The sequence below is a fragment of the Suillus bovinus genome, assembly GCF_016758785.1.
Source record: "Suillus bovinus strain UH-Sbo-P2 chromosome Unknown EDB93scaffold_1, whole genome shotgun sequence".
Taxonomy (NCBI): Eukaryota; Fungi; Basidiomycota; class Agaricomycetes; order Boletales; family Suillaceae; genus Suillus; species Suillus bovinus.
This window is the reverse complement of record NW_024542057.1, coordinates 753,113-766,887: the sequence shown is the minus strand read 5'-3', so window position 1 is coordinate 766,887 and position 13,775 is coordinate 753,113. Positions and strand designations below refer to the sequence as shown.

At 48.3% G+C, this 13,775-nt stretch overlaps 3 protein-coding genes across 3 annotated transcripts; 2 read left to right on the top strand and 1 right to left on the bottom strand.

Annotated features, from left to right (window-relative positions):
- Window positions 1–34: 34 nt before the first annotated feature.
- EDB93DRAFT_1112357 (uncharacterized protein) lies at window positions 35–5,967 on the top strand (the record flags this gene model as incomplete). The annotated part of the gene is made up of 21 exons (XM_041448127.1): window positions 35–348; window positions 398–1,565; window positions 1,615–1,683; window positions 1,729–1,785; window positions 1,835–1,888; window positions 1,938–2,059; window positions 2,114–2,613; window positions 2,663–2,777; window positions 2,825–3,124; window positions 3,173–3,371; window positions 3,419–3,565; window positions 3,616–3,748; window positions 3,799–4,042; window positions 4,093–4,220; window positions 4,271–4,423; window positions 4,473–4,652; window positions 4,705–4,862; window positions 4,917–5,048; window positions 5,101–5,271; window positions 5,329–5,576; window positions 5,628–5,967. Coding segments are annotated over exons 1-21 (4,772 nt in total), but the record flags the coding sequence as incomplete, so codon positions are not given.
- A 158-nt stretch (window positions 5,968–6,125) lies between these two features.
- EDB93DRAFT_1244640 (uncharacterized protein) lies at window positions 6,126–9,802 on the top strand (the record flags this gene model as incomplete). The annotated part of the gene is made up of 5 exons (XM_041452235.1): window positions 6,126–6,286; window positions 6,332–6,443; window positions 6,496–8,556; window positions 8,624–8,806; window positions 8,861–9,802. 5 exons carry the CDS (start codon window positions 6,126–6,128, stop codon window positions 9,800–9,802), a joined length of 3,459 nt encoding a protein of 1,152 aa, XP_041313606.1.
- Window positions 9,803–10,701: 899 nt separating this feature from the next.
- On the bottom strand, window positions 10,702–12,868 carry EDB93DRAFT_1042642 (DCP2-domain-containing protein; the record flags this gene model as incomplete). The annotated part of the gene is made up of 7 exons (XM_041444580.1): window positions 10,702–11,824; window positions 11,875–11,966; window positions 12,018–12,170; window positions 12,222–12,320; window positions 12,374–12,581; window positions 12,635–12,706; window positions 12,753–12,868. Coding segments are annotated over 7 exons (1,863 nt in total), but the record flags the coding sequence as incomplete, so codon positions are not given.
- Between the last annotated feature and the right edge of the window lie 907 nt (window positions 12,869–13,775).

Below are 13,775 nucleotides of genomic sequence, written 5' to 3'. Positions count from 1 at the left end.
ACTCGATTTCAACGTTTCCATGTGACAAACGCGTCCACGTCCGGCTCAAGTCATCAATTGTAGAGCCCCTCTGCATTCAGTGCATGCACTGAGCGACATTCTTTCACGCTGTTCATACTGTACAACAATTAGTTTTTATGGAGCAGGAGGCTACACTTCGAGTACTCATCAACCAAATTGACTATACTGTGGCCTCCCCTGGCCCTCTCGATAACACATCTCTCCCTCGAGTGCCTGTGATCCGTATTTATGGCGCGTCGTCCACAGGAAAGAAAGCATGTGTACATGTGCATCAGGTATATCCTTATTTTTTTGTCGAGTATGGGGGCAAATTGAGTCCCGAAAATGGTATGTGAATTCAATTAATCGAGGATGTTTTCGTACTGACTCCAGTCAGTGAATCAGTACATCGCAAAGTTATCTCGTTCTTTGAACCATGCTATAGCCATCTCGATGAAGCGCAATCCCCATTCGCGCAACTCACAGTTTGTTCGAAGTGTACTTCTCGTGAAAGGCATCCACTTCTATGGATTTCACTCGTCATATACGCCGTTCTTGAAGATTCTTATCGCAGACCCCGCATTTTTCAATCGTGCTGTCACTATATTGCAGTCCGGAACTGTTATGCGAACACGCTTTCGTGTTTACGAAAGTCATTTGAGCTACATCCTACAGTTCATGTGCGATTTTGGGCTCTATGGATGTGGCTGGATGAATCTCGCGGAGGTCTGGCAGAGAGGACATGAAGAAAACGATACTGAAATGATGGAGCCAGCAACGTTCCAGGTATCACCATACTTTCGTCAATCCCGCATGCCGCTTGAAGTTGATGTCGCTGCTCATCAAATTCTAAACCGCCGTCTCTTGTCCGCACGCAACATTCACCACAAACTGGCAATACCCTCACCGCCTTTACCTTCTGAACCATTTGTTCTGAGTGTCCGTGAACTGTGGGATGATGAAAGACGTCGAAGGCTTGCCAAGGGCCTTCCTCCAACCCCTGCGCTTCCCATTGATTCATCGAGAGGCCATAGAAGCGAGTGGGTTGCGGAAGCGAGGTGGTGGGAGGAAGTCAGAAAACGCATTGAAAAAGAACGAGACTCCGAGTCTACTTCCATAGACAGTGGGGAACTTTGGGAGAGATGGATCATGACCACTTTTGAGAGCGTGGAAGCCCTCTGGGAGGCTGAGTGGAGAACTTGGAAGCCGGCTCGCAAGGAGGCTACTGGTCATAATGGACAGAGCACTCATATCTCGGAAGCTGAGGATAAGGAAAATCCTTTTGCACAAGCGACACAGGATGGATCTTCGATGAATCGGAAAGGACCACCGCAAAGTACGGATATCGATGTTGACGAGATGTTGCTTTCTACACAGGAGATGAGTCAGATAATGGACCGCGAAGACCAAGAGTGGGCGGACTTGCAGGCGGGGGACACGATTGCAGAGCCTGACGCTGCTGCTGCTGCTGATCAGTTGGTCGATGAAGGGCCCCCTCCAGACTCTGAAATGGACATGCCCAGTCCCTCTGGCGAGGCTGAAGCTGCCATTGATGAGAACGAAAGGTTCGATCACTTATTTTCCTTGGCTCTTGCCCTCATGCTGCCTCCGCAGATTTGGCTCTCCTACGCGAGACCTTCCCCCAACAAAGTCATTCCGACAATCATGGAACAATTTGGACATGTAGGCAACCCCTTCTTTTAAAAGCTATCATTGAAGTAGGCACAGCCGCAAACGAGCGAGGAGTCTTTCATCATCTTCAGAGCTTCCAGCAACTCCTGCCAAGTGAGCACACTTTCTTTCACAGAAAGGATATTCACTTGCGTATATTTAGGAGAATGAGGTATATCAGTAGCGAGGCCGCCTACGATGCGACCACACCCATAACGTAAGTTGAAGCTACCACACATTGATCGGTATTGAATGGTTGCAAGTAGACATGCGCTATTATCGATGGTTCCTACAGAGCCCTTCACACAGCGGGGACTATCCCCTGATTCATCTAATTCAGCTGATCATAGTGGCTACGCTATCGAAGATGATCCATTCTTATTTCGAGGTAAACAGTTGATCGATGTATCAGGAACGCCGAGGAATTCACAGGGCTCTACAGTTCGCTCAACGCCAATAGAAACAAGAGAAGAACGCCAAGATGGCTGTGTTGAACGGAATGAAAATATTTCGCAGCTGACCTTACCAAGAGCTTCATTTTCCAGACATAGACCACCTACCTCGAGCCCAACCACAGCATTCGTATTCGCTGTACCACCACCATCCTCCTCTGAACTTGTGAGGACCATCGAGACCTATGGTCTCCCTCGAAGGATTTATCGTAATCCTTATTACTCCAAGCGCGCAGATGCTCCAGAGCACCCAAGAGAATATGCAGGTCTCCTGTATCATCTTAAAGGCGGGGACGGACTGGACACCCTGGATAATTGGAAGTCTCATGGAAGCCAGACCCATACGGGAAGAAATGCGTGTCGTTTGAAAGGCATATCTCTGTCGTGGGGATGGGAGTATGCAGCCCTACCTCCGAGTAAAACTCAAGTGAAAAGGTGGCTGAAAGAAAACCCAGTTCAGCTGACCCCAAAAGCCAAGATGTACTCTCAGGTAAGTGGAGTTTACTACTCTAAGCAACATCTCATGAAAGAGTATATAGATCGAAGGCAGTACCCAAATGAATCCCTATGGCGTGAAGTCAACGCCACATGTTCAATCTGACTCTACCACCAGAGCAGCCCAGCACATGTCCTTGTTGTCCCTGGAAGTATTTGGTGAGCCTCGAAATGGATATTTGCCATGTTCTCAATTTCGTTGCTAGTTCCTTCACGTGGTAATAAAGTACCTGACGCAAATATCGACGAGATTGTTGCAATTTTCTTTGCTCTCGGGGATGATAATATTCATTCAGTGTTTCACGAACGAGGCATCCTGGCAATCAAGAATACGCAACTGGATCCTCGTCGAATACGTGATTTCCCATTGGAGATTGTCGCTGACGAACTGGAGTTACTCAATCGGATGGTTGACATAGTAGTTGAGTTTGATCCAGATATCATCGCCGGCTGGAATGTTCAGTCAACATCTTGGGGCTATCTCGGTGCTCGAGGAAATCACTATGGTTCGTGCAAGGTCTTTTCCAGTTTTTTTGTAGTTAATATATGTGAAGGTTTTGACATTGGTGAGCTTATATCTCGAGCCCCTAACAAGAATGATACTGCAGGAAACAATCAATGGAGTCAGAGGACAACCACCACGTTCAAGGTCACTGGTCGGCATGTGTTCAACGTCTGGAGAATCATGCGAGCCGAGCAGACACTTTCCATGTATTCTTTTGAGAATGTAGCCTTCCAGTTACTGCGTAGAAGGTACGCTGACCAGTATATCGCCACTGTTTGTCTACTCATCTGCACAGGGTCCCTCGTTATACCCCAGAGATCCTAACGTCTTGGTATAATAGCACAGATCCAGTGCACACATCCCGTGTCCTTCGCTACTTCCTTGAACGGACGATCATGACACTGGAGATCCTCCAAGAAGCTGAAACAACCACAAAAAATGCGTGAGTCCTCAATCAGATCCAATCCAAGTCCTCATATACGGCGCCGACAGAGAGTTTGCGCGCGTCTTTGGAGTCGATTTTTACTCCATAATCAGTCGAGGCTCGCAGTTCAAGGTGGAGTCATTCATGTTCCGCATCGCGAAGCCAGAGAGTTTTGTTCTCCTGTCTCCTAGCAAACAGGATGTGAGCTCGAATTATGCCATTCTTTGAAATCAGTTGACATCCTCGCCAAGGTTGGAAAACAAAATGCTGCAGAATGCATGCCTCTCATCATGGAACCCCTCTCTGCCTTTTACAATGGACCCGTCGTCGTGCTTGACTTCCAATCACTTTATCCGTCGATTATGATTGCTTACAACTATTGCTACTCGACCTGCCTTGGGAGAATAGTCGACTTCCAGGGTCGTAACAAGTTTGGTGTCGTGGATCTCCAAAGACCACGTGGACTCTTGGAAAATTTGCAAGACCACATAACAGGTTGGTCATCTATTTTGTGGTTCATGCTCGTCTTGAGCTCTCAACCATAGTCGCGCCGAATGGCATCATGTACGTGAAGCCTGAAGTGAGGAAGGGTTTACTTGCGCGCATGCTTACGGAGTTGTTGGACACCCGAGTAATGGTCAAACAGGCGATGAAGGGTTCGAAAACTGACAAGGTAACGTGTATGTCGTCAAATCTGACTTCAAAATAACCACGGTCACACAGGCGCTTAGTCGAGTTCTGAATGCCCGCCAGCTCAGTTTGAAATACATCGCTAATGTTACTTATGGATATACAAGCGCAACATACTCTGGCCGCATGCCTGCTGTCGAAATTGCAGACAGTATTGTACAAAGTGGCAGAGAAACCTTGGAAAAGGTCGGTATTTTAGCCGTCTAGTTTCTCATGAGCCTGACAGTGTTGTCAGGCTATAGAAATCATCGATAGCAATGCTAAATGGGGAGCTAGAGTTGTTTACGGGGACACAGACTCCCTTTTCATATACCTTCAAGGAAAGACAAAGGAGCAGGCTTTCCACATCGGCTATGATATGGCGGATACGATTACTGCGATGAATCCATCACCTATCAAATTAAAATTTGAAAAGGTCTATACATTCCGAGATGAATGAGTGAATGGACTACTAATGTTTGGACCAGGTGTATTTGCCATGTCTGTTGATGGCGAAGAAAAGATATGTTGGATTCAAATTTGAAAATCCAGACGAGACTGTCGCCACATTCGATGCGAAGGGAATCGAAACTGTCCGTCGTGATGGGGTACCTGCTCAGTCAAAAATGACAGAAAAGTGTTTGAAGTGAGTAGTTTTTGTATCCTCATGACACGAATCTCTGCCTAAATTCGCGGCGAGAATTTTATTCCGCACCCAGGATCTTAGTCAAGTAAAGGACTATTGTTACCAGTCATGGACTAAAATTCTTCAAAACCAAGCGTCAATGCAAGATTTCATATTTGCAAAGGAAGTTAAGATGGGAACATATTCGTGCGTGAAAGTCTATTGATGCGTTATATGTACTGAAACGAGATTACATCAGTGAAAAGGCACCACCTCCACCTGGGGTAGCTGTTGCCGCTCGAAGAATGATAGAGGACGAGAACGACGAGGTTCAATATGGCGACCGAATTCCATACGTGATCATAAGAGGTGATCCCCACACACGGCTTGTGGACAGGGCGGTGTCCCCGGAAGAATTATTGCAAAAGAAGTGCGCTTTTAACTTTGCTCTTGCCGTGGATCTGAACCACTACTACCCATGATCTAGGCACATGCAATTAGATGCTTCCTATTACATATCCCGTGTTCTGATCCCACCACTTGAACGTGTTTTCAACTTGATAGGTGCTGACGTTAGAACTTGGTTTGACGATATGCCGAAGGCTATCCGAATCAATCATCCAAATCCTCTTGCAATGTCTCCAAAGAAACAGAGGACCACAGCAAACCGGTTGAAGATAGATGAACATTTTCAGAGTTCCCAGTGTCTTGCATGCGGTGACTTGTCTTCAGACGGTAGATACCCGCATCCTTGGCCTCTCTTAAGAGCTCATGAATTCATGACAGGAATCTGCGAAAAGTGTCGGAGAATACCCCGGGAAACAATGCCCATCCTCCTCGATCAAATACGAAAAGGAGAGGCCCGGCTCCTGGACGCACAACAGGTATGCGCGTCGTGTGCGTCGTCCGCAAATGCCGAGCCAATCGAGTGCATTAACATTGACTGTCCGTGGTTGTTTGATCGAAAAAAGGCAGAAAGAAGGACGGAGTTTCTCGAGGGGTTACAGGGAATCATGGAAGACCTTGAAATGTTAGAAGATCACTGTGATGGTATACTAGACCAAGATAGTTGAGAATTCATGCTACAACACGTTCAATAAATTTATTCATACATTATATATGTCGATCCATGCATTATTGTAAGATGGACTTTTAGTGGCGCGAATTTGTTGCGGTCATGTGACGTGCGCGTTGTTGATACATTGTTTGGTGTAAGCTAGACTGCGAAACGGGTAAGCAACCTTCAATTCAACTCCTAGTTTAGCGGCAAACGCGAAGGTAAGTATGGCGCACCCAGCGCCCGGAATCGTAGCATGGACAACCTCTATTCGCATGTCTATGGCAAAGGATCCATGTCGGCAATTATTCGAAGACCAGATCCAAACACACGGCTTTATCTTCTTAGACGATTACCTCGAGAATATCTTAGCTGGTCCAAAGCAAGAGTGCGTGAACTGATGCATCATTTTATCTAGTCTGAGCATTTATAGAGCAATCATCAATCTCGTCAAGACACCCGCTCGAAAGAGAACCGCGCCTAAGCGAACCAAAGCCACTTCAGCAGTCGCAAAGGTGCAAAATTCTACCCTTTCGTCTCTCGAGGTATTTTATCTCTTTGAAGACTGAGGTATTGAGAATCATATTTGTTCCGTAGGAGGAGGACATGAGCCAGGAGAATCAGCCACCTGTCAACAGCTTTCATAAAGCCCTCCTTCACGCCAAGCAGAATGCGGAATCCATGCGTTCTCATGCAGACAGCAACTGTGCCGAACAAGTTTTCCCGCACCCCAAGCCCGCGGGCTCGATTGTGGGCGAGCATGACAGTCATGATCTGAATCAAGAGGACATGATGGTACCACCCCTCGACGCCTTACATTCTATTCCCCTTGATTTACCGACCCACGCTCGAGAGCCACGCACTGGCAATCACACCCAACCACTTCCACAGATAACAGCAGCCAGCTCTCCGATCACGCATGTTAGGGATGCATTGACTGCTCCGCTGCCCATTTTACCTGCGTCCAGCTCTGCTCCTGAGTCAACCGTTATGGTAGTTCCACTTAACGACTCGCCATCTCGGAATCTTGCGCATAAGAGCAGCGCAACGCAATTTCCAACACTTCGCGCTCCATCTCCGCTACGTAAGTCAATGCGTGTCGTAGTAGAACCATCTACAGGTGCTGGGGTTCTCGCGTCAGCTGCTCCAGTACAAGCGCAACCTTCCGCACTGGGTAAACGTACGTCGTGGCTAATGAAGGCCAGAGAGGTGAAAGCCATGGAAGGCATTGTCCATAACAAGACAAGCATTCTCGGCCCTGGTACTGGCACAATGGGTCCCTCTGGCACAATGGGTCCCTCTGGCAATACTGTCGCTCCTTTGAAGCGGAAAAGTAGCGACATGGCTGCTGCACCTTTGGCTCCAGATATGACCGACGAGGGGCGTAGAGCCAAAGTAGCCAAGGCCTCCAAGTCCGATTCTGCTCCGCAAAATTTGAAGGACCCACCTCTGAACCAGGGGACAGCTATGCCAACTCAGGCTCCTTCATCCATTCTGGCGCCGACTGGAGCTGTGCATCTTCCTGAGGAGCACTGGGAACCACTGAACGATAAAGAGGAAGATGCTAGTTTCATTGGGGTGTTTAAACGTACAGTTGAAGGTCTTGGTGCCCGCGCGGGCAAAAGCATGGGGAAGTCCTTTGGTGGTGGTGTGGCAGCCGCTGCACTTGCCGAAGCTCGTGCTGCTGCGGAAGCAAGAGTAGCGGAGAGGAACAAACTTAATGAAGAACAGCTCACAGAGTCAGAGGACTCTTCCGCACTAGAGGCTAAAGAACCCCAGCTGGCGACTGAGAACGTTAACCCAAGAGAATCAGAACGCAGACTCAGTATCTCTGACATTGTCTCTACCAATGAGAGCCCAGTAGCCCTCCATTCTACATCTGCAGCGGATGAGAGCGTCTCAACAACCCCGCCCAACTCCCCACCACCCACTCGTACTTCTGGCTCCGGCTTCGTTCCTCCTCCTGGTCCAGTGTTTAACAGGCAACCTCCTCCCGTGTTCATGCCTCCTCCTATCTTGAAGCATGTTGCTCCTCTCGCCAAAGAATTCTCTTTCAATTTGCCGACATCAACCTTTACGCTTCCTCCGCCAATATCACTGAGTCTAGCAGCAAAACTTACATCGTCTCCTTCCTCACGTCCTGCTCCACAAGTCGGCGGTACGCATCAACTTTCACAAGCAAGCACATTGTCAGATGCTGTCTTTGATCAAGTGGAAGATATTCCAGCCTGGATGCCCTCTACCCAAGACACTGAATACACAGACGGTTCAGAGTCCCAGATTCATCGGACAAAATTCGCTACACCTGAAGATGACGATGACGATAGTTGGCCCCTTGAGGAGAAGTTGGCTGCAAGCGAGCAGGGATGGACTCCTTTTAATTTCAATAACAAGGAGGACAGCATGACATGGAGTACACTTCCTACTGAATCTCAGGGACTCACCAGAACCAGAAGTGACCTGACTGGTAATTCAGTGAAGAATGCGGTGCAGCAAGATGAAGGACCCGTAATCCCCAGTACCTTCCCCATGGATATAGATCGTGACGTTGCTCAACTTCAGGACAATGAATCCAATGTCTCTGAACCAGAAGCCGACCACGAGTCAATTATGTATACGAGCGATCTGGGTGATGTCCTCAAGGCTGGCCAGCTTACTGTTACTCACATTGAGGCATGTACAATTCATTTGTCAGTATTTTCAATACTCACCGAAATAATTGAAGTCCGGTGTCATTCCGCGGAGCGAGAGCCAATTATCCATAGCTTCGACATCTTCCTCTTCCCAGCAGTCACAGGCTGGATTCTTCAGTCAAGCCACAAAACTCGTCAATAGTATGCTTGGTACGGGCAAAAAGGCCAAGCCAGAGGTCAAGAGCCTCCAGCTTGCAGCTGTCGCTGCGAAGAAGGTATTTTGTTGACCTTCCCTTCAAGTGTTTCGTGGGACTCAAGATATTATATAGCAAGAAGAAGAAGCTAACAAAAAGGCCACCCGTCTCAAGGAGATGGAAGCGAGGCGTCAGGCAGCGCTTGCTCGCAAGGCAGATGAAGAAAAGTTACGCGCTGTTGAGGAGGAAAAGAAGATCAAGGAGGAATCCGAGAAGCGCAAACGTGAGCGCGACGAGACTACGGAAAAGCGGCCTCTCAAGACCCCTGCTGTGCTTAAGAAGACAGAAGAAGACGCGACGAAGAAGCGGAAGATCACCATCGACGATAAGAAACCCGACGTGAAAAAGCCGCCTTCAAAAGACAAGAAAGATACCCTTCCTTCCAAGTTGGCGAAATCCAGTTTGGTTACTCCTGCAGCAAAAGTTGCGTCTGCTTCCAAGAACACAAAAGTCCCCGCATCATCTGCGCTTGTATCTTCTGCCACTTATAATGCATCACAGAATGCCGCCGGGTCATCTGCAGTTAAACCCGCAGCTACCGAAGTGAAATCCACTAAAGTTGGTCCTCCCAAGGGAAAGGCTAAGGCTGCACCACAGGAGAACGAAGATAAGCTTCCCTCCGCCATGGTGCAAAATCAGATGGCAGCGCGTGCAATGGCCCAGATACGTGCAGCTAAGCAACAGCCACCTGAAGTTCCGAGCGAGAGTATTGAACTTCCTGACATCAACAGCGAATACTCTGACTCGGAAGATGAAGATCGGCCGCGGACGTTTGATCCTCCTGATTGGGCTCAGTCCCCAGAGCTCCGACAGGCACTGCAAACGCAGAGCACAGTTGACCCGGATGACATATTCGGAGCGATCCGGCCGCTGCGAATGGAGGAGTTGTTCAGGACGAGGCAGAGCCGGTTTAGAGCACGAACAAGTTCAGCGAATTGGTCGGGTTCAGACCGACTGACGGTTGAAGAGGAACGAGAGTATGCCCGTCGCATGGGATTTACCAAACATACATCCTGACCCGGATTACTGTCTCTTCTTTTTAACATGCATGTATACCACACATTCTCGGTTTCGTGCAGCATATTTATTTTCTTGCTTCGGTAGCAAAACGAGTATCACGAAACTTGGCTTGAATTCGGCGGTCAAGGGACAAGTACAATGAATGAGCACGGACTAGGCCAGCGATATATCTGGTTAGGATGAAGATGGAGCTACAAAACTACAAGGGGTATTGCGACGAGACCAAGGATGACACCGGAACTAGTACTGTAGATTCGAGGATGACAGAAAAAGATGTCGAGAGTGGGCAAACGGATGGTAACAATTACTGTACTGCAACAGCAAAACGTAATGAACGACGAGAATGACAGTGGTTCACGTCAAACTCATTGAAATCCGCAGTCAAAAAAGACAGACAGAAAAGATGTCTCAAAAGTAAAGGACTGAAGGCAAGGAATAAGTGCAGGAGAAAAGGCAAAGGCGTGCCAAAAGAGGAGAGTGAGCGTAGCATATACACTATGGCGTTGATGACAAGCAAAATATATGATGCAAGGTGGGGTTATAGCAGAGATATAGTGTTGTAATCATCTATGGCCAGCAGGTGCGTATTTATTACCATTTAGGAGTGAAAGTAGCTGGGCGCTGTTGGTAACAGGGGTCCGCGAAGTGATTGGCGGTGGGGCAAAAGTTTGTTGTAAAGTATGGGCTGATGGTGTGATGGCAGAGAATCGAGCAGGTGCGATTTGAGCATTGACTGGGGGCATCGCAGTAGGAAAACCGGTTACCATATGAGGACCTGCGGCCTGATATGCAGGGGCGAAGTGTGCGGAAGGATTTGCTTGATAATTATGAACTGTAGGGTAGCCTTGCAAGTAGGAGGAATGTGGATGAGAAGCGTGCGGCATTTCGACAGAAAGGGGTGGGGGGCCCGTCAGCAGTGACAACAACTGACTTTGCTGAGTATTCCGAGGGGAATAGTCGTGTGCAACAAACTGACTGGAGCGTGGTCGCACTTGAAAAATGTCGTCAACAAGCGGCGGCTGAGGATGTCCGGTGCTGGGGTACTGAGAAGTAGGTGGGAGATGATATTCAGCTGGCGTTGATGGCATATGTCCAAACAATGGACGAAAGTCAGCCTGCGGATAGTACGTAGGTGGTGGAACGGAAGCCGACGGTCCTGGACGACGGGCGCCGGATGTATTGCCAGAGGGCAGCTCCCTACTGGGTAGAGTAGGGGTCATGCGTGAAGATTCATCAGCCACTGATTCCAGTAGGGCTAGCTGCCTCAACATCTTGCCTGAGGCAGGAACCTCGGTAAGACGCGGAAGGTAGGGCGATATGTCGGCAGTGCTCGACGTACGTCTTGACGACAATGAAACCTTTCGAGAAGAAGCTAAGGATGAAGTAGATGACGTGGCAGATGCAGCGGATAAAGAGGCGGTCGAAAGGGCTGCTGATGAAGGAGTTCCAGGATCATGAGAAGGTGAAGTTGGTAGTGTGGATGATTCGACAAAGGAAGCCTGCATGCTCAAAGATTGGGGAACTCGAAGGGAATGTGCGGAAGGCGATGACATGTTTGAGGACCGTTGTTTCGGAGGCGGAGAAGACATCATACCAGGTGTTCCTGACTGGGCAGAAACACGAGAAGACCAATCAACAATATTCTGCTTGGCTAGTGGTGTCACATTGTGAGGGAGGACCGAGAGAGGGGATTTAACTGGCGGAAGAACGAGCTGAGGCTTTGAATCGTCTTGCTTGACAGCCGAAAGTGTCAGAGAACTGAGTAGACGAGCAAAATGTGGGTCCATCTGTTCAGGATCGACAGCTTGCTCGTCATAGGATTCGTGGGTAGCTACACGACGGCTGGTCGCAGGAAGTGCCTCACTATACTGAGGAGAAGGCGTCTGGGGTTCGCCATTATCTGCCGAGGATGAACTAGACTCATGTGTGCAATTATCCGTACTTGTGTACCCCCCAATCTTCCGAGCTCGCCCCTCCATCGCTCGAGGCTTGTTTGCAGTGACGAATGCCTTCAACGATCTACTCGAAGTTGACGACAACTGATAGACACATAATAAAAGGAGGCTCACGCGATGAAAGGGGAAATTAAATAAAATTTTCCTGGTGCGGCTTTGTTCCGCCTCCAGGTTGGGAGATCAGTTAACTTGAACCACTCGATCCGCTGCAAGGAAAATTACGACAAGAAAGGAGAGGCGCAACCAGATGAACGTACACTTATCTCTTTGCGTGTCCGAGTTTTAAAAGGAAAGTCTTCCGGGACTCCAGGTACCACAAAGAGAGAGATCCATTGCTCCTTGATCGACATTTCAATTACGTCTGCAGGGTCCAGCTGACCCGCCAGATTATAACCGGTCTCCTCAAGCACCTAGCGAATAATCTCAGGTCGCCGGACAGAAATGTGGACAACACAACGCACTTCTCGAATGGCACACTCATGGGTAGGCTCGCTCTCGTTTATCTTACCCTTTGGAAAGCCCCATCCAGAGGATGACTTCCAGCCCTTGACAAGGATACACTAGAGAGATCCGAGTAAGTTGTGTTCGTGCCTGAGTACCCAGAGCACCATACCTTTTCCCATGTGTCGTTTAACATAATTGCACCACATACAGGGACTCTAGTCTTGTATTGCATGAAGGTATTGAAGGCTTGTTCATGATCGTGACTCCACTGATGTAACAGAGGACAAGCCTGGAAAAGCATTGCGGAGAATTTCTTCAGCGGTAGCGATGGAAATTTGGGATTTTGTTCCCGAATAAAGTCTTCGTAGAACCAATGCCTATATTAAAAATGTGAGCCGGAAAAAAATCGCGAGCACTGCGGGCGGCTTACGCTTGCTCCACCTGGAAACATATCCGCTCAAGAGACGATAGTTCTTCCTCTGGGAGATTTAAAAGAAAGCGACTTTGTGACGTAAGAAGAAAATCGAACATAGGTGAAGTGAATATACCTAGATAGATCTTCAAGGACCTCTTCATGTGTTGCAAGTTTGTAGGAAAAGCGTTCAGCTGAGTCTACCGGGGGAGCAGGGTGCATTTCTGGTGATGAGGACGAGGAAGAAGTCATGTTTAATTGAGAGGAAGAGAGAAAAGAAATAAGTAAAGAGAGTTCAGGAAGCCAGTCTTGGAATTGATCGTTGTATACACAGTTGGATGGAAAGACGATTGATGCACTTGTTGTTAGCGGTGAGTGATAGTAGCGTATGATTTCACTCTAGCCACGGAACAAACACAACACAACACAACACATACCACCGCTGTGCGTCCAAGATGGCAATTATGCCGACTCCGAGTCAAAGCGTCTTCAACCGTGTGCACTTAGGTCAGTTGGTGAGAATGACCTTGGGGAACTATACGTCAAGATGGGCAGGTCGCGGATGCTGAAGAGCAGGTTACCTCTATCTGCACGAGGGTAGAAACCAGTGCACATGATGCTTATTTCGATCAGGTGCACGGAGCAGGGCAACTTTAACCTGGAGGAAGCGGGGAAGGTAAGGCAGTTCTACCCTCGAAACGTTATGTTCTGCTGAAAATATGACCTGGTGTGTACTACCTCAGGATACCCTTATGGTGCCGGTCTCACCCGCTTAATGGTCTGCTAGTAGTGTCCTGGTAGGATGTTTGATCAGAGCCTTTGTTATGGATGCAAGGCACTCAACTTCATGCCAAATATATAAACGGATCATCGAGTACTTTTGAACTCGTCAAGCCTGTCAGGTGAGCTTTTGAATGAAATTAATGTCGCCTACCTTGATACCTACTATTAGGCGAAGGACTCTGCAAAACATACCCAATCAGTGATCTTCCTCAAGATTGAACATTTCACGTCTCGTGGAACTTTGAGACGTTCATGGCTCCAATCCTGTCTGTATGAGGCAAAATATGTTTCTGCCCTGTCACGGCAGGCACGTAAACCAGTCAGAAAAGCATAAAGTCTCGTTGTGGCCCGGTTAACTAGGCCCAATATAACGTGT